The following is a 27395-nucleotide window of genomic DNA, read 5'->3' as shown; positions in this document are numbered from 1 at the left end:
CTGTGCGACGGCGCACAGAGGGTATTAAGAACTAAAAGTTGGCCAAAATTATGTTTTATGATTTTTTTGCTAGTAATATTAATTATTAATTAGAGGAGAGGTTGCTAATATGGAAACCCATTTTGTTTTTCCTACACAATATTTTTTCCTCTACTCTGAAACCCTTCCCACCGATCAAATAGGGCCATTCTGTGCAAAACCAAGCAATTGGATGAGGATGCTAGAACAAGAAAGTAATTTGTATATTATAGCCGATATTTGAGCGAGGATGGGTGTTATAGGGTAAAGACTATTTCCTTTAAGAATCCATTTAAATTAATGTTTTTTTTGGCAGTGGCAAATATTGGCAAGACTTTTGTACATATTCCAGAGCTGGAGACTTTAAGCATTGAACGGATACTAATTTCCATGCGGAATATTGCCGAATAGTCTTACACCTTATAAAAATGCCTCTGATTTTTTAAATATAAAACATTATAAAGAAATAGAATAGAAGGAAACGTTTCAAAATAAAAATATGGCATAAAACAGGACTTGCCAGCTGGCTCTGTATCCATCATGACAGTTATTATAAACAATTTGCAAAGAAAGCACTACAAACAATTCCACTATTTAATAATCTTAGAAATATTCAGAATACACTCAAGATAATTCATACTTATAATTGAAATATATTATTTATTTGATAGTCAACTTACGACTTAAAAAAAGCTAATAAACGTGCTTACATTTAGTATTTATAGATTTGTATTCAGTTAAGATAAAAAATGAAAATAAAAAAATATCACTTTTGGCCAGGTTTATAGACCAAATACCCCTATGTGCGGCGCAGGCGCGGCGGGCGCGGCGTTTGAATATGGTTAGGTTAGGTTAGGTTAGTAAATCAGGTAAATTTCCTCTTAATTAACTACTTCCGAACCCTGCTCGCATCTCCGAAAAAGCCATATAACAATACACGTGATGCATATACGCACGAAGTTACGCATCACGTGTATTGTTATATGGCTTTTTCGGAGATGCGAGATGCGAGCGATATTTGAAGATGCGAGTGATCAAGAATAGGTACCCAGAGACGGCGCTGGCTGCCGGAAAGCAGAAACCTGCCTCCACTATGTTCGTACCCTTTGGTCGATTTGTCAATATTACTAGTAGTCGGAATGGTCGACACTAAAAACAAAGACGGTAAATCTGACAACCTTGAAATTGATACGGCTAATATACAACATCGTAAAAACTAGTTCGCCAGCAAATGTGATGGCAACCTAGCCGCCTACTACACTGAATGCCGATTTTGAAGTGCGTCGCAGATCACTCATTATATCACACGCAATTACCTATACAAATCCATGATAATATGATTCTAAAACAAAACAGAATCCCTTAATCAAAACTACGCACTTCCATTTCTTAATTCTCATGATTTGCGACAAGTCAGTGGCGTACAAATGTGTAATTAATTAATAATAATTAATAATAAAAATTGATTTTTTTTTAAGTAAACAATTACCGTGCAAATGTAAATGTTAATGCTTGCACCACTATTTTAATCTATTACGGAGAAATAAAACACAAAATAAATAGAATAAGAACACTGATAAAAAAGATAGACTTGAACTAAAGTCGTCATGGCTCTTGAAAAAAAAATTTAGTGGCAAGAGAATTTATTTTAGCGCAAAAGAAAATATTTTGCCTGAAGAGAAACTCTCTTAACTCAAGAAAACTGGTTCTCTTGAAAAATTCGAAAATTTCTCTTGAATCTATTTTCATTCAACCAAGTAACTTTGTTTTAAGATAATAAGAAATATACGCTAGGAAGTACTTCATTCAAGAAACATGGCCATTTTTCCAATAGCTAAATAGCTCTTTTGATGAAAAATAATAACAACACGCAAATACGATGACGAAGGACGGTATATACAATCAGTCGGCAGTTCGATCAGTCGTATGTCGCATTTCATAGGTCGCACATCATAGTACGCACGGGTTTTGTTGCTTGGAATTTTCCACTTGGAATTTGGTATAATTTGCTTTTTAAGCTCATATCGTACAACAAATTAGTGATCATTATTAACATGCATTTGTCATTTTTATGGACAAATTTTAGGATATATGGATTCTTTAAAGGAGTTTCTGAAAAACATGGAAATTAGAGCATTTATTTGCTATATTTGAAGGTAAGAGACATTTACCTAATGCACCTGTTTAGATAATGCATGCATGACTATAGATAGAATAAGAATAGAGGTATCGATTTTTTATGCAAATAATTACAAAAATTTTAGAATTTCAAGTCGTCGTATTAAAAAATTCAAAATGTGACCAAAGCTTATAATTTTAATAGTTTATTGATATTTAATATTTTTTTGTAATTTGTAGAGTGATGAACCACCCCAAAAAATACCAAGGAGTGAAGAAGCAGAAATAACTACTATCGAGGAAAATAATATCACTTTACTTACTACAGACCAGGAAAACCTAAATTTATCAGAAAATAATATACCTCGTAATATGCCTGTATACTGTATATGATGTATAGACTTCACTTAGATCAAAATAAATTTTAGTTGAGTCAATAGTATTCGCTATTGGTTTAAGAAAAGTGTCTCTTTAATCAAGAAATGTCCCTTTTCAATCAAGAATTTTTGCATGAATCACAGAGACTTGTTCTTGTAGCAAGAACTTCTTTGCATATTCGTTTTGGGTCGAGAGTGAAATACTTTAGACAGATAGATTCTTCTATTCTCTAAAGTAATTTTTTAAAGCTTATGAAAAGATAGTTAATGCTTTGGGCAAAGAAACGTCGTTCTTGGCCCTATTGAAAAGCGCCAATCTTTTGGGTCAAAGTCATATTCATTTCGACTGAGAGATCTTTTTTCAGTGTTGGTATAACACTTATTATATAGAACTTCTCAAATGATAGTTTAGGCTTTATTTTAACCATTTTGATCTTAAAAAGAGCTTTTCAAAATTTTTAAGTAGCGGATTATAAAATTAAAAATTCCGACAAAGCTGAATTTTGGTAGAGACCTTAGGTTAGCCATTATAAAGGAGAAGAAAAATGTCCCCATCGATCCCACGTCTGCTTAAAAAGTTATTCAATTTCAAATTTCAAAATTTTTGGTTTTTTGGATTTTTCTCGTAAACGATAAGTCTTGTCCACACCGCAAGTACAAAAGTACAACAAAGTCAAAAGTTTAGTTGTTGCAAATGAGTTTACTTTTTATTAGGAAATACCACTTCTCAAAAAGGGAATACCACTTCTGCAACTCCCAGTGGACGATATGCCAAGAACGTACAACTTTGACAAACATGTCAATGTAGTATTGAGCAATAAGAAGGATTGGAAGAGCGAAACGCTTGCCCAGCAGTTAAAAGACCATACCATAACTTGGTATACTGATGCTTCCAAAACCAATACGGGAACAGGGATCGGAGTGTTTGGACCGAGAGCTAAATACTCCGAACCAATGGGCACTTACCCTAGTATCCTACAGGCAGAAATCTACGCTATCGAAAGATGCGTACAACTTATCTTAGATAGCAACTATCGGAAACAAGAAACAGCCATCTTGTCTGATAGTCAAGCAGCGTTAAAAGCGATCAACTCAGTATCGATCAATTCGAAATTGGTCAAAGAATGCATAGAGAAGCTGAATAAATTAGGCAAAGAAAACAAAGTCCTCCTACTCTGGGTGCCTGCTCACCAAGGGATAGAAGGCAATGAAAAAGCAAATAATCTAGCTAGGAAAGGAGCTAACACTCCACTAACTGGACCAGAACCGTTCTGCTTTCCAAGTGGTAACCAACTCAAGGCGGAACTCAAGAACTTGGAAGATTCCATCCGCAACCTGGAATGGAAATCTTGCAATGGTCTAAGACACTCGAAGAAGTTTCTGAGGGCTTATGATCAAGAAAAATTACAGATCTTCCTGGGTCTGAGTAAGAACAATCTTCGGATTGTCAGGGGTTTTTAACAGGACACTGTCTCCTCAATGAACACCTCAGTAGATTGAAACTAAGAAGAAACGGCGAATGCAGATTCTGTGGGGAAGATGGTGAAACACCAGTACACCTCATCACTGAGTGCGCCGAGACGACAACCATTCGTGCCATGAATTTTGGTACGACTGATATTGGAGATGGAGAACTACCCTCTATAAAACCGTCCCAGATACTGGCTTTTGTCAAAGCCCTGGGACTGTATGATGAGTTATGATTCAAGAAGGGGGGACACAATGGATCTCTAAGGTCGAAGTGGTTAACCCCCCTCCCACTCATTCTAAATTCTAAAATTCTAAACCATTTTGATCTTAAAAAGAGCTTTTCAAAATTTTTAAGTAGCGGATTATAAAATTAAAAATTCCGACAAAGCTGAATTTTGGTAGAGACCTTAGGTTAGCCATTATAAAGGAGAAGAAAAATGTCCCCATCGATCCCACGTCTGCTTAAAAAGTTATTCAATTTCAAATTTCAAAATTTTTGGTTTTTTGGATTTTTCTCGTAAACGGTAAGTCTTGTCCACACCGCAAGTACAAAAGTACAACAAAGTCAAAAGTTTAGTTGTTGCAAATGAGTTTTATTAACCATGTGTGATTTCACTGGTCTCCTACTGTTGGCAGCACACGCCATCCACAATGCGCCGACAATTTGTCGTAAAATATACGGCAAAATAAAACACTAAATCACCACAATACACCAAAACACTTTACTTTTACACTGGACGCGCCTTTCGCTAACCATGTTAAGCCGCGTCCAAGCTACTCGAACAAAATGTTCGCGAACATACATAATTAAACAGATACTAAGTGAAAATTGTGAGATAGGTAGATTTATAAATAATAAAGCCAACAAGTACAGCTAGCCTAGGCCTATTAAGAAGCGCGGAGCGCCGAACGGCTACCTTGTACGCCAGAGCAGTGCCTTCTATTAAAAGATCAGCCTACGGGCGAGATTTATGACGTCACGCTAGTTAGATATAACGGATTAATAAATATTTTGTAGAATACATGGAAAACATAATTATTCCTCAGATTTTTGGTTTGTATTTTAAAAATGATATAGTTTAAATGAAATATACATAATATACAGTTAATAACTACAACATATATACCTATTTATAGTAATAAATACTTTGGCAAATAAACTATGAACCATACAAATGCAGCAAATGTTTTACAATGTACAAATAATGTATAGGTACATAAGATAATGGGTAAAATGTAAATATATTTTTAAATTTTGGGGTTTGAAAATCGATCTAATTTAACAAAAAACATTTAATATCTACTAATAGTGATGTATTATTATTTGCATTCACAAAATTTATATGTATATTTTGCAAGTATCAATGTTCGAAAAATTATATTTACAAATAATACAATATTATCTAAAAAAAGGCGTCAGCGATGGCTATGAAATGAAGATCGCTGGCATTTTATATGTAAAATTATTATAAAATTTTTGATATTCTTGGGATTTTTAGGTTCGGGAAAAACGCTGATTAAGTTTTCATTTGGGTTTTCATTATATTTATTTGGTTTAAAAAAAACGTTTCGGCTAACTATAGCCTTCACAGTGTTGTGTCATATGAGAAAAATAGTGTCGAATATAATCCAAAAAATTACATATACAATATAATTCACACCTCATAATGTTTACTGCAATTAATAAACTAATATAAACTTATCAAAAGATGACCACATATTTTTTTAAATTATTATTCTTAACACTAAAATTATCTACATTGACTATGGGTACGCAGTAAACATTATGTGCGTGGTGTGAATATTTTATATGCAATTTTTTGGATTATATTCGACACTATTTTTCATATGACACAACACTGATGGAGGCTATAATGTTAGCCGAACCGTTTTTTAAACCAAATAAAAATAATGAAAAACCAAATGAAAAATCAATCAGCGTTTTTCCCGAACCTAAATTCCAAGAAAATCAAAAAATTTAGAATATTTAGAATCAAGGTTCAAGAATATCAAATTTTCCAAGATTGTAAAATTCTAGTTAATTATTTTATGTGTACAGTTATTTAGGGAATGTCATCGATGTTCATTTCAAGCCAACTAGACGCCGATTTTTTCGATGATACGGTATAATTCTTACGTAAAATGTAAATAACATTAGACCAATTAAAACAAAGAAATATGAATTTCTTAGTATTTTTAGTAACACCTTTATTCTTAAAACTTAATTTTGTATTATGCAAATATACCAATTTTATTGTTATTTTATTCATATTGTATTCAGCCATCACTTAAATATTTGATATTAATTTGGTATTATAAATAATCAATACTATTCATTAAAAATTACTGAACAAATATATATTATGCTTAACATACATTATATATTATCAAACAAAAACACATTCTTCTTTTAAACTGTATCAGTCTTGTCTTTAGAAAAATCTTTTTTAAAATTTGAACTCAAAATAATAATCTTTTTCATGATCTCTAATACACATATTCTTTATTTTTCCCTAGATCATAATACCTACTTACGTGTTTGAATCTATCGAAGCTGAACCAGCAACACTTGGAGTGGAGATTCCACAATATGAATAAAATAAACCTAATTGTCCAGTTTTCATTAATACCATCATGGGAGAATATTATTTTTAAATTTATTAAAGATATTTTCAATAAAATTCTCTTGATTTATAACTCGTACCCACTTTTCTTGCTCTTCCGGACACTTTAGGCTGCCTAGTATAATAACTATCCTTAGTAACTATCCTTTCCACCAGGAACACAACAAAGATGAGGCATAGCACCAAAAACACACTCCACTTAAGCTTTATTGATGAATTGTTAGAGTCTTAAAAACACACACAAAAATCACGATAAGTAAAAAATGTATGGGCACTTTTCGGTTAAATCACTTACACAACGTGTAATTTTTAAAATTTCTATTTTTTTATGCGAAACCGAGAGTGACCATATATCTGGTAGTAGTTTATGTCACTTCAACACCAAAATAATTAGTTTTTTGCACTACAATAATAAATAATACCAAAAATCATAGAGTTAAAACCAAAAATCAACCGACAAAATATGAAACGGAATCTAACCCAATATCTAAGTATGTACAGCTGATGAAGTAAACAAAAGTCCGCCCGTAGGCTGATCTTTTAATAGAAGGCACTGGCCAGAGCGTGCGTCTGCCTAGGCTAGAGCGCGCGCGTTCCTTTTCCGACGGGTGTCGGTAAATCAAGAGGAGCGAACGGCGTGCATTTCGGCGGACATTGTACCGGACACTTGGAAGGGTCTCATTTAATTTCGGACGTGCATCTGTGATTTTTATTTTTTACCGAGTATTCGACAATGGGAGACGCAGTTATTGACTGGGATCTGGGATCCTGAAAAACATTTACAACTAATTTGTTTACACAAAGAGAAGATTTTATAATTTTATTGTGGGTTGAGTGTGAATAGCTATGTAGCTAGACTTCGTCCATATAATTTCATTTTTGTTAATAAAGACCTTTATGATTATTTTTATTAAAAACCGGAATTATTATGGGATTCTGAAATTAAAAATTACTACTTAATAGGAAGTTTGACACCGGAAATGAAATTTTACCATTACATTTTTAGAAATAAATATACCGGGTGTTTCTGAAAAGTGGTTCACTTCTATAACTTTTTTAATTTTTTAGATAAAAAACGAGATTTGGTATTTTAGTATAGGACATAAATCAGGATTGATCAACGTTTTCATTTATTTTCGGTCACTATATACCTATTCCACCGGAAATGACAACAACATTTGATTTAAATGGTACCTTCGGTATTTTTTTACCGTATATACGTATATACATTTGAAAATTTTGAGTTATCATTAAAAATACGATTTGGGCATCTTTTAAGCGGCCATGAAAGGATACGAAAAAAAATTACACGATCAAATATATGTTTCCAAAGTTCTTTGATTACAAATTAATACTTTTAACTCAGTGGCACTCTAGATTGAAATTTAAAATGCTATTTTTATTTAATTGGAATTGTCTAAAATTGACGTATGGTATGTCATTCTATCAAATATAGTAAAAAAGTACTTAGGATACAATCTAAAAATACAAAGTTGTAGTCATTTCCGGTGAAACAGGAAGCGACCGAAGGTAATTGAATACGTCAATCAATCCCAATTTATGTCATATACTAACAAACCAAATTTCGTTGTATTATCTGAAAAAATAAAAAAGTGAGCCCCTTTTGAGAAACACCTGGTAGAATCGGCTGAAAATGAATACAGATCTTGAAAATACACTATAACGAATAATCTGCCAAAAGACCCCTGTGACCCTCCGCCTGCTAAATATTGATTCTTCAACGACAAAAGTTCTTAAACTGTTTACCGGTTAATTCATTTAATAAAATGCTTGCACTCGAAATCCGCGCACTCGAAAAAACAGCGACTACCTAAACGCATCCTAGATCTATAGAGCAAACTGGTTGTCGCATTCTTCACCGCACCTCAGTCCTCGGGACCGATGCGATGGGCTGTGCCGTCGTTTACGACCTGCTGCTACGAGTATATAGTGTGAATTATATATGTTCGCGAACGTTTTGTTCGAGTAGCTTGGACGCGGCTTTAGCGAAACGTGTTTGCGCCGTGGAAGCCGTACACTGCTTTTTTAACGGAGTTTCGATGGAGTTCGAGAGAAAATCCATCTTGTTACAAAAATAAACGGTCAAGAGAACCGAATATATATTAAAGACAATAAGGTACCTATATTTAAGATGATAAAAAGCCATACTTACCGAGAGTCAGAATCGTCCTCATGGGAGACTCCTATAGGAGACAAAATCCCAAAGGGACCAAAGGGATTTTGTCTCCTAAAGCGTGGATTGGAGTCGACTTCATCTATAACAAGCCTTCTTGAAGGCCTGCGAACACCTCGAATTACTGAAAAAAATAAATATGTTATCGTCACCAAAAAAACTAAGGTTTAAAACAAAACAATATTATCACAATATAGAGTTCTAAGCAGTTAACTGGATATCTGCCATCTGATCTGATCGTTAAGAGTACAGTTTTACTAGTACGAAAAAGTACAAAATAAGCGTTCGGTATTTACTCGACCCATGAAAGCGACCAGAAAGTACAGCGTATAATAACTCAGCGTATAAGACTCTAGGCTCGGTGTTTTCAGTGATATATAAATAGCTTTTATCTAACAAATAACTATCTAAAAGATAAACAATCTAGAGCCTGCTATCTATAGGATATAACATTTGGGTATTTTCATACAAAATAATCCAAAAGATAACAATTTGGAGGACATTTTCATACAAAATAATCCAAAAGATAACAATTTGGAGGACACTCCGTAGAGAAAGTGTTGCCAATATAAGATATCTGAAATTGAGATGGTTATACATATATGAAAAGTCTATGCAACAGACAGAGACACAAACTGGGAATTTCAAATCGTTAGATTAAAAAGTGAGGTTATTATTCAGTTGTCGTTGTCAAAAGATCGTCCAAATGAAAATAAAAAATTCAACTAAAATATATTTTGTGTTCAACCTGTGGTTCAACTCTGACCAGTTCTATTATGGTATACCACTGGTTTTATGGAAAAAGGGAATCAGTTTCAACTTTCAACAGTAGTTGTGAAATAGATCTGTTGATGGAATGCGATTTATAAGAAATTAAAACAAGAAAAAAAGTATGTGTAAGTACTTAATTTATAATTTAATTATATGATATTACTGTTATATTTATTATATTAACATTTTAGTACAATAAATTGATAATAGAAAATATGGAAGAAACTGGTGAAGTGCAAGCAGATCGAGATTTATAGATAAATCCTAAAACCACAATCTGGTAAAAAAATAGCATAAGGCTGTTAATAATAACAAATATGTATTGTTGTAGGGCTTCTCATAATAAAGAAATAGGTAGGATAGCATCGATGATAGTAATTAAGGTGAGTTTTTATTTTATAAAATAGATAAATGTACTTATATTATTTTTCTTTAGAAAAGCAAGATTGAGAATAAGTATATAACCCCAAAGACCAGTACTGCGGTTTTATCTCCTCATTTATTGGTGTACTAGTTGAAGCCTGGCGCATCCGCCACGACAGCGACATCAGGAAAAAAAATACTTATTTTTTTTTAATTAAATGAAAAACAAAAAATCCGGCGAGGACAGTTTTTAGAAGAGCCAATTAGCTATCTTTTAGTAAAAAGCAACTTTCTAGAGCAAGTCGTTACTTCAGTAGAGACGACACAGATAAACATTAGCATTTTATATATGTAGATGATTTTAGATACTTTTGTCTTGATTAATAATAAATTAAAAGCACCTATAATAATTGTTATAATAAAAAAAAAATATAAAACAAGTGATGGAACTTCAAAAAAACCAGGAAAAATATTGTGTAAACAAAGTTGATATTAATAAACCTTTTAACAGTAAAAAAGTTGAACTAACTGGTATTTAAAGGAGGTGTTTTAAAAAGGTTTAGCTAGAGAGTTACTTAAAAAACAGCATGAAGAAGAGATGTATAAAGTATAAGGTACATAGTGCAAGAAATTAAATTAAAATTGTAACACAAAAGAAATAAAAGCAAATGTGAATTGGATAACAGGTTTTCTAAGGTTCCTGTTGTAATATTAATGAATTAAGATATGAGAATTAAAAATGAAATAAATAGTTTGATTTAAAAAGTTTTATTTATTTTTTAATTGAAGGGATTTAAGTAAAATAATTTATTTTGTATAAATTGTCGTTGAGTTATATTTTTACTTGGTAATTGTACATATTTCATCACTATTATCCCGACTTAATGCATTCTCTTCGTTCTGATGCTCTAACAGAGGCTCCTTTTATTTTGTAATACTCCTTGTAAAGTCCGACACCAGCAACAATAGTGTTTTGCACCATTTCAATGTGTTTATTAGTGTTTATACCTCATACGTTCTAAAATGGTTATAGTCTACATACTCAGAATAAGTAAGTCTTTTCGAAATAATCTAAAATCGAATTTATTGAAATAAACGAAATCTACAATAGTAAGAATGTCTTAGGTTATGTTAAGCAATTTTATTAAATTAAATCAAAATCTCCTCGTGTGTCAAATTTTTATCCGACAAATAAAGCGATATTTGGCAGTTGAGGTCCCAAATAGGATATCTGACGGATAAGGTTATTTTATCTAATAGATATTGGTATCTATAGGTGAAGATACACTTTTTTCTGCTATCCATCAAATAAAATATATCTGGCGGATTATAACGCGCTATCTATACCTGAAAACACCGGGGGTCAGAATAGGTAAGTCTTTTCGAAATAATCTAAAATCGAATTTATTGAAATAAACGAAATCTACAATAGTAAGAATGTCTTAGGTTATGTTAAGCAATTTTATTAAATTAAATCAAAATCTCCTCATGTGTCAAATTTTTATCCGACAAATAAAGCGATATTTGGCAGTTGAGGTCCCAAATAGGATATCTGACGGATAAGGTTATTTTATCTAATAGATATTGGTATCTATAGGTGAAGATACACTTTTTTCTGCTATCCATCAAATAAAATATATCTGGCGGATTATAACGCGCTATCTCTACCTGAAAACATCGGGGGTTAAGGTGATAAGAAAAGGACCACAATATATAAACCCCCTGTACATGCTTCCTGCGTACAATCTTAGTGGGGTCTGGGAAAATTCACATGCATGTGCTAGAATATATTTTTGCAGGGTATGGGTCTAAATTCGGAAAAAAAATATTATTGACTAATAGAGAGTAAAGATTAGCGAGATTAAAAGTTGATGAGTATTGGACATATTTATTAATTGGTATAAAAACAAGCAATATTTTTTAAAAATGTAATAATTTCTTCATAATATGGCAACATAGGTAGTAGATTAAATTTACAAGTTTACAGAAAAAATTACAAATTTACAGAAAAAATCCAGTGGTTCTAAAAATTTAAGCAAAAAATAATATTTTAAAATATGACTAATAAGACTAAAAATCATATATTATCCAGGCGCGATATGCAGCTGATATTATCTATGGCACAAATTACCTATAACAGATGCGAAAGAAAGCGACTGCATCGGAAACCGCTCGGCAAACCCGACACGCCTATTGAGTGGTGTAAATACACCAGTCGTTTAGTCCGGAGACCTATGCTGTGTCGTATTCGCTTGCTGGAATGACATAGTGCGTGGTTATAAGTTTCTTTTTAAAAACGCGTGTAGGATTTTTGTTGAACTTTTGAACTGTTATTTCTAAGTTTTGGAAATTTGTATATCTTATTTAAAATGGGATGCAAATGTGTTTATTTATAACGAAAAAAAAAGATATATATATAGTATAAAAAATTAATTTATTTAACAAAATTTAATTAAAAATGTGACAAAATAGTTACCTTTCTATTGGTTCTATCGGACTTTTTTCGACTATATAAATCTTTATTTGTAAACTTTAATATATCAAATATTTTCAATCTAATAAATCATTTAATGATGTAAATAAGAGGAAATTTCTCACATGGGTGGTCAAATTTTATAGTTTTCATTATATCAAACAGCCTCTGAGAAATGTTTTCAACTCAAAATGCCTTTAATTATGTTTGACTACATCATTAAAAAGGGTCTTCAAATACATCAATGTGATATTTGTCTAAAATTTGCAAAAGAATCCGAATCTCTGGATAACTCGAAATTATTTACCCATTTATAAGCCTTTGATCATGAAAGTGGAAAAATTTGTTCATTTTATTTACAGGCTGGAAAAATTATTTATATTAAATTTTGGTGAGTTTTGCACTGAAGAAAACATTCAGAGGCTGTTCATTATCCTGTTTTTTACCGTTTTTTTGTTTGATATAATGAAAACTATAGAATTTGACCACCCATGTGAGAAATTTCCTCTTTTTTACATCATTAAATTATTTATTAGATTGAAAATATTTTATGCATTAAAGTTTACAAAAAATAAAAATTTATATAGTCGAAAAAAGTCCGATAGAACCAATAGAAATGTAACTATTTTGTCACATCTTTAATTAAATTTTGTTAAATAAATTAATTTTTAATATCTTTTTTTTTTCCTAATCTCCTACGAGCTGATATAATATGACGAGCAATCTATTAAATTACTGTGAGATTATACAGAAAAGTCCACAGACTTCGAGACATAGGAAAATCAAGTCCATTTAGCGTGAGTCCAAATTTTGAGAACTTTTAAAAAATGACAGTTTTGTTTAGACTGACGTTTAATTTCACCTGACTTCTCGGTGAATGATTTCTTTTTATGGAGGTACATACAATCTAAAATTTACGGCCATGAAGAAATTCAAAACTTGGAGCAGTTAAGGCAGAAAATATTTAATGCCTTTGACACTGTCACCCCTGATATGTTATCCAATGTGAGGAGGGGATTTTATGATCGTTTGGGTTATTGTTTAATGCAAGAGGGAGGCACTTTTGAACAATTTTTGTAATTTTTTAAATTTCATTATCCTGTTTTTTTTACCGCTTACCCATTACCTACCTTGACGAACATGGGAAAACGAAGGTCCTTTTCAGGACCACAAATATTTTGATTGAGAAAATTGGTAACTTTTTTTGGATTAAAAAACAAAAGTTGTTAATATAATACCAATTTAAAAGTGTTTTAGTAGTTTTAATACACGCTATGATATAAAATTTATTATTATTATAATGTACATTATTAATACTATTGTTCATTCGAAATGGCATTAAGGCCCAATTGCAACAATGATTTAAATTTTTCTTAAAGATAAGTAGAGCTTCGAATGAGCTGTATTTATATTTACTTTAATATTCACCTTAAATGAGGGAATTTGACTGATACAATTTTTGAATTTGAATTGTTTTTAATGATACTAACAATTTTAGTTCAATTTTTAATAAAAGTTATTTAATATTAATAGAAATCCAAGAGATTTGAAACCTCTTTTAGCGATTTATAACATTCTCAAATGAATTACAGGTGCCCTTATTTTCTATGAATATCACACAGCTTTTTTCATAGTCGCTGCAGTTGCTATAGCTATAAAAAACTAATTTTTTAAGGTGTGAAAATTGCGACACACGCTAAATGGACTTGATTTTTCGTATGTCTCGAAGTTTGTGGACCTTTTTGTATGCCTCGATAACATATTGGTGCAGATTATTTTCACCCAAACAAATAATAACCCAAACTATACATTGATGCGGATTGTCTATGAACTCTTTCTGAAGGTCACAGAAACCTGAACGCGTAATTCGGTGTTCTTTCGCATCTGTTGTAGTTAACTTGTGTCTATGGTGTATCCAGCAATCCCCAGCCTTCTAATTGTTTTTTTAGCGACCGGTATTTTACCGCGCGTCTTAAAGGCTATACACCCCGAATCTCTGCTTTAGAATGCTATACACCCCGAATCTCTGCCATTAAATAGAAAATCATCTTAAGGTATATAAGGTATATAAGAGGTTTCTAAGAGTTGCAGTTTTGCTAGTATAGAATTTTTTTACCGCTAAAACTCCAAAATAAAGTTTATTATTAAGTTACACGTTATATCAATTTTATCCTTTACACAACTCCTACTATATACATTTCTGTACTAATCCAAGTAATATTCACGAACATTATTTTAGTAACCCCAATTCAAATAAAATAAAACATAAGAACGCACCAATATAGGGTAAAAGTGTATCCCAAAAAGACACATTAAAAGGTCTTCGACTCTGCTATAGCACAACCGATCAATATGTTTACTATGTAGATTTTTGCCGCGAATATGAAAAATACGGGTTCTACAAAATACTACATATCATAAACTATATGCGAGAAACAGTAAATATTAGTATTATAACATGACACGTTCTCAAATAAATCACAAATCAAAAAACGGGTGTCGAATTCAATGTTTTTAATCGGTATGACAGAATGATAATTTCAATAAAGCAAAAATAAAAAGCGACTGTATTTAGTATCTATTAAATCCAATAATTAACAACAAATTCATTTTTTGGAGAACGTATTAAAATATCATTGAAAAGCCTTTCCAAATTATATATAACACTCCTAATACAATAACCTATTTTCTTAGAATTCAAATGCAGGAAAAATATATTTATTTTACCATTTCGTCGTTAAATTTTAGAAGAATAATATAAGACGCACTATGTCCACCCCTAAGATAAGGCCAAATCGAGATCACGCCTCCGATCTTACAAAATACTCGGGAAAGACTTCGATCCGGTCCGGACTCTATCCAGGCGCGATATGCGGCCGATTTCGTCCATGCTGCACCCGCGAGCCGCCCGTCCATCGCGTTCCGACCGTTTTTCCAGCGACCGGCATTTTTCCGCCGCGTGTTCGAGGCCATACACCCCGAATCTTAGAGCCGGGTGGAGACTCGGGCGTAGTACGGAGCGCGGCCGACCGGCGTCGCGGCGCTGCGCTCGCAATCGATGGGGCCTGCGTCCGCGATCGCGGTGGGTGTGGATAAATCGGTAAAGATTCCCTCGAGGGGGTGGAAAAGCGCCGCCGTGAACGGGCCAACTTAGATTCGCCCCGACACTATACGGGCGAAATTAACGCGTAGACTTATTGCACTTGACCTTGACAAGCTGCGAAAAAGCAATCTTTGAAATTAACCGTCACTGTATTTCATACAGATGAGGATCTCGAAAACTATAGGACATTCAAGGATGGTTAAAGAATAATAAAATTGCTCTTAAAAAATTGGAGAAGATTAAAAACAGACCATTAAAAATTGGTTGGAAACCATGGGCGTCAAACTGGCTCCAGAAAAAACTCAGCTGATTGTTCTCGTCGAACAACGCAGGGCAAAAAAATCACGACCTCAAAAGAAGGTTAAATAAGGGGGGGTTTGGTTCAACTCGGGCATGCGACTGACCTCACACATCACAGAGATCAGGAATAAAACGGCTGGCATCTTCCAGCATGTGACGAAAATCACTCCCAATATAGGAGGAGCAGGGTGAGTTTCCTAGGATGTTCTCTATGGGTATCTCGGTAACTACTGGAGATAGAGAGTCAGTTAATGGGGAAAGAATTGCAGTTTTGTGGGGTCATAAATATGCACCTTTCAGATTTTCAAAAAAGTTCATGGCTTACTAGATATTTCGAAAAAAACAAATTTTGGCTATTTTAAAAATTGTCCCTAATTCCATTATAATCTATTTTAGACAAAAAGTTTTCAAATAAAAGTTGTAGATAATCACATTCCTAATGAGACTATGTTCTCCGATTTTTTCTAAAGCCTGTCATTTTTGACATACGACACAAACATATGTTTTTTTAAATGGAAACCATAGTTGGCCATGACTTCATAAAAAGCGCCATTTTTTAAGCTTTTCAGCGATATAAGGTATAATATGTTTCTTTCACAAAATTTCTGAGTTATAGCCAATTCTTATCTTTCTTGACTAATTTCACTTAGTTAGCCATGGAAACAAGTTCAATCGTCGTTGCTCTCACAAATGTGAAATTGTCACATCCAATCTTTGTAAATTAAAATAAACAAAAATTGTAACTTTTCTTGGCTATACAGTTTCGAGGATACGTTGACCGGTGAACGTTACTTACGTTTTTTAGAGAACGGTTTTCAAGACATGTTAGAAAACTTAAATTTAGATACTCGCGCATTAATAGAGTGGTTCCAACATGACTTTCATTATGACACACCAAACCCCTCTCCCACATTGTAAGAAATGTTAAAAATTATTTCATTATCATAATTATGTAGACTCAGGGATAGAAAGAGGTGGACCAATTGCATGGGTCTCCTCGGCGTCCTCGGTCACCTGACCTATCCATTTTAGATTTTTTTTATACGGTATGGTTAACAACAAGGTTTACTAAAGCACTTATGAACTTATGAGAGGCCCTCGAAGAGGCGAAACAGGAGAAGTTTAATTAAGTCGACCGGTCGTTCTGTGACAATAGCTAGAAATTCAGTTTTAAAAAGATGCATTTATGTACTCAAAACAATTGCGGATTTTTTGAACATTTCCTAAATTAACTTAAAGTGTATGTATTGATATTTTTTTTGTAAAGAGCCGTTTAATAAAATATTTTGTCTTTTTATAAGTTATAAATCATAAGAAAATTAGAACACCATTGGAAACCGTTCTCTAAAAAACGTAAGTAACTTTCACTGGTCAACGTATCTTGTATGGTCAAGAAAAGTTGAACAAATAATCCTACACGCTTTTCTTCATTTAAAAAAAAATTATTTACAACTTTTGTTTATTTTAATTTACAAAGATTGGATGTGACAATTTCACATTTCTGAGAGCAACGACGATTGAACTTGTTTCCATGGCTAACTAAGTGAAATTAGTCAAGAAAGATAAGAATTGGCTATAACTCAGTAATTTTGTAAAAGAAACATATTATAGCTTATATCGCTGAAAAGCTTAAAAAATGGCGCTTTTTATGAAGTCATGGCCAACTATGGTTTCCATTTAAAAAAACATATGTTTGTGTCGTATGTCAAAAATGACAGGCTTTAGAAAAAATCGGAGAACATAGTCTCATTAGGAATGTGATTATCTACAACTTTTATCTGAACACTTTTTGTCTAAAATAGATTATAATGGAATTAGGGACAATTTTTAAAATAGCCAAAATTTGTTTTTTTCGAAATATCTAGTAGGCCATGAACTTTTTCAAAAATCTGAAAGGCGCATATTTATGACCTCACAAAACTGCAATTCTTTCCCCATTTAACCGACTCTCTATCTCCAGCAGTTTCCGAAATGCCCATAGAGAACATCGTAGGAAACTCGCGCGGAAAAAAGAAGACTTCTGGCTTCGGTAGTTAATTCGACCATACTCTACGCATCGCCAATCTGGGACAGATCCAGGCGCTCCAAACATTACGAAAACATGCTAGATACATTTATTTAAAAAACCATGTTATATCCGTAACACTATTTTGAACCACCCTGTATACTCTATAATAATTTTAAAATGTGTATCTTAACTTTCTCTGCAGTTTTTCTATTTTTTTTTAATAACTCTTAAACACTTTTTAATAATTCTCTTTTATATTCCTCCCAAGGTTTTATTCATCGATTGTGAAATATCTACCCACGCATCGTGTTTATTGTTTTTTTTTAATATTCTTTATCTTTTGTATTCTTTATATTGGTTTTGCTTTATATAAATCGATGAATTTCAGCTGATCTTTTTCCGTCCAAGTCTCCATTTCAATATGCACTAATATCAGAGCTAATATCTCGCAGTCGGGCGAGCCTACCAAAGACACGTCCAGACTTGGCCGCGAGCTTTATAAATATAAAATAAAACTAAAGCAATAATTCAAAACAATTCAAACATAACCTAAAATAAAAGATCTCGCCGGCCGGCTCCGGTTGTCAAATACCCAAACATACCCATTTAAGCATGCCCATTTAAACGTTATCAGAGGTTATTTAGAAAGAGCGCTTGGTGTAATTGATCCGCAAATTACGTCAGGCGGTAACGTTATTAGCGGGTGTTGCGTTGACTCGCGCATATCGTAACCATGATAAGGTACGCGTAAATACTGGATGACGCTATTCGGTTTTCCGATATCTCTCTAATAACTGTGCCGGTCAGGCGCTGTGCACAATTTTGGAGGCCATAAGTGGGCGTGCTATGTGCGCAAACTAGTCACCTAACTAGTGCCCGATTCCGAAAATTGGAACAACGAAAAACAATAAAGAAAAAACAAAGATTATAATCTGTGGCTCTTGCGAGACCCCTCCACCCTTTGAAAAACACCGCAAATTTGGAATGTCTCGCGCTCGTCTCGCACTCGACTCCTCAGGTCTGGACCATAGACAAACTAACAAAAGCAAGACGCGTCAACGCTGTACTGCAAAACGGTAACAAGTTTGATAAGAGTTTATTACCGCGCTTGCGTCAACTGGCCTTTTAGACGAGGACGGTTTACTTATGGATTGTGTATTTTGTAGTAGCCTTTTAGACAAGGATGTTTAATTAAAAAGCGTTTATTAAAATCAAATAAATTTATTTCCATCGGTAAAATAAACAATAATTTCTGGACATAACAGATATAAAAACAAAAGTTAAATAAACGAAAACGTATTTCTCTTATTAAAATAACAAAAAAGATGATAAAAAAAACAGTTATGGTAAACGAAATAAAAGCATTATTCTTCAAAAGGTACAAAAAAATAATTATGTATATTATAATATTAATAATAGGAACAACAAGAAACATCTTAAAAATATAAAACTTTTTCAAATATAAAACAAAAACATAAACTTCACATTTTCACAAGAATTTGCAAAAATATTAACATTTCGAGTCTATTATAAAATATAAAGCACGAAAATTCAAATCATAAAAAGATTAAAAAGATAAAGATTCTTATAACTTACAGTCAATTTGTAGGACCTTCGTTTTGTCTACGTTAGCGATGTAATCACAATAATATGTAAATCACAGTAATTATTATGTTCTTCATAAATGTAAAATGTATTAAATTATTTGTTTTCGTTTTGTACGCTAATAAAATAATAGTAATAACCAAACAAAACGCAAAATCAGGAATTCAACAGTTCGTTCAAGGATGGTTCAAGGCAAAAACGTTTTTCGTTTTATTTAGGTTAGGTTTGACGAGTGCGACTGCTACTGACTCAACTGGCCAGCGCAAAAACAATAATTCGACTTCCTCAATCCTTTGAAAAGTCTTGCTTTTGTTAGTTTGTCTATGGTCTGGACGCACCATAACAGACAAAAAGTATCTGGTCGATTAGTAACCAATTGGCACAGTCCGAAAATTATCGATTTTTATTTTCTCTGTTTTTATTGGTAGCTTCCAAATTCAGAGTAACAAAAAGTAATTTTCTGTAGGGAACCCGGTCCTGCCATCTAGTAGTCTTAGTCCATAAACTTCTTAGGTTGATCTACTTTAAAAATATATATACAAGGGTTCGGGGTTCGGGTTATTTCTTGAACCGTCCTAGAACGGTGATACGCATGCGCAGAAGAAAATTTGCGTTCGGGTTCGATGAGAACTGTTTTTGAACCTTTTTTGGATTCTCAATTAGATCAAGTTAGATGTTCGGGTTATAACGCGGATGGTTCTAGGACTAGAAAAAAACAGTCCAAATTTGATCCTAGCTTGGCAGCAAGAATCGTTTTTGGACCATTTTTGTACTTTTCTAACCTAAAAAGCCCGGGCCCCCCCTAAAGTCTGTGAATTGTGTAAAATTTTTTACAATTAGTACATCTGCTGGACCTGTGTCTCTGAAAGGAATGCGGACAAAAAACATTTAAATAAACAGCAATATATTTTATACGTCGACTTGACGAGTACGTCACCGCAAATCGCTCCGCCCACTCATTTTATTGTCTACTTGCAAATTTGTCGAATTTTTATTGATGGGACGCGTCGTCCCAATTTTTTACGAAAAACATGGAGAGAATATCGTTTCCCCTCTCACGGATACCCCGGAGCTACAGAACGGACAAACGTACTGTACATACATATTAAAATTTTATTTTTGTCATGACTAGTAGCACTTTGATTAAAACTGAAAAATAGGTACCTCATCTACAAATTAGTATTGTAATAATACTTATTGTTCGATTGAAAAATGTGCCTGAACTACCCTTACGAAACTAGCTTAACCAAGAAGAGCTAAATTATTTTATTATTATTATAAGTAATATTTCTGAAAATTATCTTGTAGAGAGGTAGATAAATTACAATTTTAGATATATTTACCATAGTAATGTATGTAGTATGTATATATTTATTTATTTCATATTTATCATTCTAAGAATTCGTGAGGGTTAGAAATGTAACAATCTAAGATTCTTGAGGGTTAGAAATGTAACAAAATAAAAATAGTTTTAACACAAAAGTGATAATTTTTATTAACTAAATTAATAAACAGTTATGACCATAATGAATTTTTTGTAGTTATCTAGCATATCACTTGACTATTTTTCTATTACTAGAATGCATTCAATATTAGGCTTCTTATGTTAATTATAGAATAACGAGGCAAAATTCATCTGTTCTAAAATTATCTCCTGTAAAACTTTCTTCATAATTTTGGTTTCTATTTTCTGTTCAAGGTTGTCTGTACTGCAAAACTATATATTCTATTAAACATTTATCATTTTCCACTGATTCCACAATTAGTATTTGATTAATGCAAACCATTTGTTTTTATTATTCCATTATTCTTTAAATATCCTTCGGCAATTATTGGCATATCTAAAAAGAAAGCAAACAAACATGGTTAGCCTACCTAATATGTTTTCTTTCCTTTGTAAGGCTTTATTTTGAAATAGCTATGTACTTAAATTTATTATACGTAATCAAATAAATTATTTAGATATAACATATATAAATTAAAACTTTTTTTTAATATTGCATTAACTACCTACTTATACTAATTACGTATCCTATGTATGTGTGTTATATTTTACATAAATATGTATAAATTTAAATATTAAAGGCAGATAATTTTTTGGCAATCAATTTTGATTATAATGTTGTGGTAATTAGAAAATAGACAGTTAGCTATATTATTAGAAAGAGAAGCAAACCACTTATATCAAGGATAAATGACAGTTTTTTATGTACGTACCTGATATATTTCGAGAACATTCCAATATACTCCTCTTAGGTATAAATTATTAAAATTCTGTTCCTTTATATTTAGTCAGATATCACAATCTACAAAAATCCCAATTATATATTGTACATATCCTGTTACGGTTGTAATTTTAACTTACCTACTTTCAAATGATACAAATGCTGTCCTAAACACTATCTTAAATGCTTTCTCATATCATTATTTCTGTGAAAATAAATAGTATAATCCTCCAGGTATTGAACATTAACTAAATTTTGATCATATTATAACGAAATAAAGCTAGGGTATATTTGAATTTCTTGAACTGCCATAATATGTCTCTTAAAATTACCCTGAAAAGGAAATAATTTCTGGCGGTCAATGCAATAGAAATTCACAACTAAATCTTATTTTTTTAACTGCTCTGTAATCTTCCATTTTTGGGGTGCTCAACTGTTGCTTTTTGTAATAAACAAACAAATTTTAAGGACATCTCTCACATTTCAATAGTGAGGTTAAGTCGCTTCTGTCACTTTCGTCCAAAAATAGTTCGCAAAGCGTTCGGGTTTCATCATGTAGTTCATATTATAGTCCTCAAAAGATCCAAAAACAGTTCTAGAATTCAAACCACTGCGCAGTGCGAGAACGATTCTAGGACAGTTCTCAAAAACGAACCCGAATAAAGCTATAGTTTGTCCAACGTGAAGTTATATGTATGTATAATACCAGTGACAGGTATCATTTTAATTCAATCAATAATCTATCATTTTAATTCCAAGAAAAATTGTATTTTCTGTCATTTGTTGGATGTCATCTGTCCAACATTTTCCCTGACTCGTTGGACAGACTATATCACTTATTAGATGAAGAAATGTAAAATAATGGTAAGAGTAGGATTTAGTCAACCATAAACGGACCATAATGAATAAAATTTACACTTAGCACCAGCATCACATTTTCAATGTATAGGTATTATTCCTGCTTGTACTATAACAGTTTTAACAATTACAACATATTTTTTTAATATGCGTTTTTTTTTATTATGCGTCACAAAATAGAGTAGCTCAAATTATTATTTTCTTTAATCTCACTCTTTTTAGTTAACAGCAGTTTCAATACTAATTAATAGTATCAGATAGTTTAGTGAGGTAAGGGTTTTTAGAAACCCAGGCACTACCTACTTTTAAAAATATTAAAGAAAAAGCAATTGCAAAACAGCTCGTACCTTTGTTGGCGAGACGGGCACTCGGAGAATCCTTAGACGATCCTGCTGAATAATCTAAAAATTACAGACAACGTAACAATATATTTAATTATAAAAATATAAAATACATACCTGCTCCGGCCATTTTAGTCCAGAACCTCTAACAGACCATATACACGTGACAAATTAATATTTTGAAAGCGGCTTTAGGCTTTAAACTTTCACAACAACAAGAATTGAATATTATGAAAGTAAAAAAAAATGTAAATATTCAACTAGGCATTAACAAAATTGTGTTAAATAGTACGTTTCGTATATTTACTCCATTTGTTTTTCTTTTTGGTAAATTTTTGCCATACCAACCTACGAAAACGATAATCTTAAAAATCACTAGAAGTAGAGGTTGATTTAAATTTTCAAATTATTTTGTATCTTCTTGAAAATGTGGTTTTGAAACGAGGAATAATAAAGTTTCTGATTAACATTTATTTTAGATTTAATTATTTCTTGTACGTATAATTACTGTTGTAGTGTTTGTAAAGGGTAGTTAAAAATAAATCAAAATATTACGGCTAAGAAATCTAAGTAATATGTCATCTTTCATAATTTTATAGATCCATCCCATACACAGCAGCCAAAGTTAATAGTGTACTTGGGCAAAGACTGTCGCCAAAGATATCCGAGTATACTACACGAAGTACCAGAGTAGTTTCCAGGCTAGTTTCCGTTTTAAAAAACAATACTAAAATAGACTAAGTAGATACTAAAAAGGTACAAAGATTAAAATAGGTACAATATGATAGAAAAAACTCAGTCAGTGACAGCTATGAAATGAAGATCGCTCATTTTCATAGATAAGAGAAGTAAAACTAGTAAAACTCATTTTATATTATGGGGAATGTCATTGATGTTCATTTCCAGGCCAACTGGATGCCGTTTTTTTTTCGATCATACGGTACAATGTTAATAAAGTGAATAAATAACTATATTGTAAGAAAGAAGTGAAATACCGTATGATCGAAAAAAATACGGCATCCAGTTGGCTGGGAAATGACGATCGATGACATTTCCCATATAATTTTACATATAAAATGACAGCTAGCGATCTTCATTTCATAGCCATCACTGACGCCGTTTTTTTTTCGATCATACCAAATCATAGGGTACTTTGGTTTTGTATTAGGCAAGATAAGCAGCTGCCTAGGGCAGTAGACTGATGGGGGCGGCATTTTTTCGCGGCAACTTTCGCAACTCTGAAAACAATGTTCAACAAAACATATACTGTCACAATATTATATTAGTTTTGAATTATTAAAATCAAATATTAAATATTTTTCAATAGCATCAATTAGGGAACATATAGATTTTTGTAAGAAAAAAAGATTCGAACTATGACAAAGAAAAACCAAGGAAAAAAAAAAGAAATAATTCCCCTTCGGGAATATATTTTATAATTTTTAGTTTAACATTATTATTATATTTTTATTGTCACTAATTAGCGTTGTGAAAGACAAAAAATGTTCAGAATTTGATTTGATATCCCCTATAACCCCTATAACTTTTTTTATTTTATCAGATAAAAAAACAAGATTTGGTATGGAAGTATATGAGATAAATTAGGTTTGATGAACGTATTCAATTCTTTTCGGCCACTTCCTGTTTCACTGGAAATGACTACAACTTTTGATTTTTAAATGGCACCCTCGGTATTTTTTTACTTTATTCGATAGAAAATGACATTCTGAATAGAATGACATATCATATGTCAACTTTTGAAGTTTTTACTTAAAACAAAATTGAATTTTAAAATTCAATCTAGAGTGTCATCGCTGTGTCAAAAATACTAATTTTTAATCAAGCAGCCTTGGAAAAATATATTTTATTTGATCGTGTAATGTTATTCGTCTTGCCCTGGCCGGTTAAACGATGCCCAAATCGTTAATGGCTCATTAACATATTTGGAAAAAGTATCTTTTTGCGAATAATTTGGTACCACACACTTTTGGTATTTCGAGTCAAATTGTCGTTATGAATCGCATGTTTTAATTTCAAACAAACCATATTCATCATTTTCTATCGAATAGAGCAACAAAACACCGAGAGTACCATTTAAAAATCAAAAGTTATAGTCATTTCCGGTGAAACAGGAAGTGGCAGAAAACAATTGAATGCGTCAATCAATCCTAATTTATGTCATATATTAAATTAATATAGCAAATCTCGATTTTTAACTCGAGAAAATAAAAAAGTTACAGGGGTGAGCCACTTTTGAGACGCACCCGGTACAGACTTAAAAAAAATGACATTTTGTATTAATTTACGAAAATAAAATTAAACTAATGAATCGATTTTTTCCATATAAATGACACCAGCGAATCCAATAAATAATTATATTCCAGTGCAGTAATATTACTTTACTGTCCCGCAATAAATTTAAGAATATATATGAATTTTTAGTTTCAAAGTTATTAAAGCACTGTAAGAAAATACATCTGGTGGATATTTGAATAAAGGGGGCTTTTTGAATTTGCATGAGTTATTCCATGACATGTCAATTTTTTTAAAAAAGCATCATTTTTTTTAAACTCTATGAAATATTTCCATTTGTTGACAATATTAGATATAACAACTTTTACTTGAATTTTTATTAGTTGAAGGGGCGGAAAAATAAATGGTGCCTAGAGTACCAAATCAACCTAACGCGGCCCTGCACAGTGGTTCCCAGATATGTCATTACTTAGAAATATTAATTTCAAAATGTTTGCATGAAACTGTTGCTAATACTTTTCTTATATTCCCCTATAAACGATACATAATAAATAACAAAATCAAGTAAGCCTAGTGTAGCGCTTTTTTTATTAGAAATGTCACATTTTTGCTACTGGTATCAAGCTGACATAAACAGTTTTCAGATAGGTAACGCCAATTAATTACTTATTTTATTAAAATTGATAAAAGCTTTTGCCTTTTCTGTAATGGACGTTCGAAAAGAAGGTAAAAAGAACTGTTTTTTTTTCTTTTTTGCACTTAATTAAACCTAAGTACCTATATTAGTTTATGGCAATTTATTTCAAGGCAACAAAAATAGTATTTTTACATTTTTGCTTATTACTCTTTAAGACTTTTAACCACTTTCCCTTTCTAATCCTCTTAAACGGCATGATAATACTTGTTGCTTAAAGTATATTGCATATAATTTAATTGCCACTGGCTGCCGCGAATTGCCGCCGGATCTTATACCGGGTAGTTTTTGTCTTAAAATAAAAGTAACTTATTTTTTCCTCGTCGTGTCAACTTATTTCGTGGATACACTGTATATCAATTGACAATAAAATTGTATTTATAAAATGAAACAGCTGTCTCTTTTATTTTTTCAACATTTAAAATAAATTTGACCTCTTCAATATGAAAAAACATGTACATATGTGCAAACATAATCCGTATACCTTTCCGAATAGTTAGAACTTAAAATGCAAATCACACGAACTGGGTCCAATTTTTTTAATACATATTACATTAAGTTTTTTATACGGGGTGTTTCAAAACAAATGCGAAAAACTTCAGGGGGTGATTCCTTGTTCAAAATAAAGGGTAGTTTGCTTCATAAACGTTGGGTCAAAAGTCAACCATTAGGGAGATATCGCGGTACAAAAATGGCGGAAAAATAATGTTCTTATTTTTTCTCTTGAAAACGAAAAGAGATAGACTAATGAAATTTTATGGAAGCATTACTGTTATGAAAACACACTTTCTGGTAATTTTTTCACTTTTTTAAAATGAGTGGAAGGGGTTGAAATAAACTATCCCTATCATTCTTGTTAACGAAATTTAAAGAAAAATCTTATCAAACACATGCAAAAAAATTAATTTGGATAGTTTAGTTTGTTTAGAAACTTTTTTATCTCTTGTATTTTTTTTTTATAAAACTCACCGATTTGAAATTAAAAAATAAAATGTAAAGCATTACATGTCAGGACTAAAAATATTTTTAGATTAAGAATCTAGTGATAATAATGATAATAATAATAATCTAGAAATAACGTATTGCAGTAGGGTAATGTCAAATAAAACAATATTAGAAACATCCTAAAAGTGACAGCGGCCGACTAGATTTTTTCCTAAAAAAATTACAGCTGTCCACTAGATTCTTTATCTAAAAATGTTTTTTGTCCTGACATGTAATGCTTTACATTTTATTTTTTAATTTCAAATCGGTGAGTTTTATCAAAAAAATACAAGAGATAAAAAAGTTTCTAAATAAACTAAACTATCAAAATTAATTTTTTTTGCAAGTGTTTGATAAGATTTTTCTTTAAATTTCATTAACAAGAATGATAGGGGTAGTTTATTTCAACCCCTTCCACTCATTTTAAAAAAGTGAAAAAATTACCAGAAAGTGTGTTTTCATAACAGTAATGCTTCCGTAAAATTTCATTAGTCTATCTCTTTTCGTTTTCAAGATAAAAAATAAAAACATTGTTTCCGCCATCTTTGTACCGCGATATCTCCCTAATGGTTGACTTTTGACCCAACGTTTATAAAGCAAACTACCCTTTATTTTG

At 31.9% G+C, this 27395-nt stretch overlaps 1 protein-coding gene across 3 annotated transcripts in view; it reads right to left on the bottom strand.

The window, feature by feature from the left end:
* Positions 1 to 23160, bottom strand: part of LOC115880903 (serine/threonine-protein phosphatase 4 regulatory subunit 1-like) — a 358417-nt gene extending 335257 nt beyond the window's left edge. For 2 of the 3 annotated variants that reach the window (XM_030898229.1, XM_030898230.1), the window contains exons 1-3: positions 22966 to 23159; positions 22855 to 22908; positions 8781 to 8925 (exon numbers count right to left, since the gene is read on the bottom strand). In XM_030898229.1, the coding sequence (XP_030754089.1) occupies positions 8781 to 8925; positions 22855 to 22908; positions 22966 to 22978 (212 nt within the window). In that variant the 5' untranslated portion in view covers positions 22979 to 23159. Of the gene's footprint in view, positions 1 to 8780; positions 8926 to 22854; positions 22909 to 22965 lie in introns of all 3 variants that reach the window. The other variant, XM_030898233.1, reaches the window with a different exon arrangement.
* Between the last annotated feature and the right edge of the window lie 4235 nt (positions 23161 to 27395).

Source organism: Sitophilus oryzae, unplaced genomic scaffold (genome assembly GCF_002938485.1).
Source record: "Sitophilus oryzae breed Bouriz unplaced genomic scaffold, Soryzae_2.0 scaffold_1660_pilon_pilon, whole genome shotgun sequence".
NCBI lineage: Eukaryota > Metazoa > Arthropoda > Insecta > Coleoptera > Curculionidae > Sitophilus > Sitophilus oryzae.
This window is presented reverse-complemented; position numbering and strand designations above follow the sequence as displayed.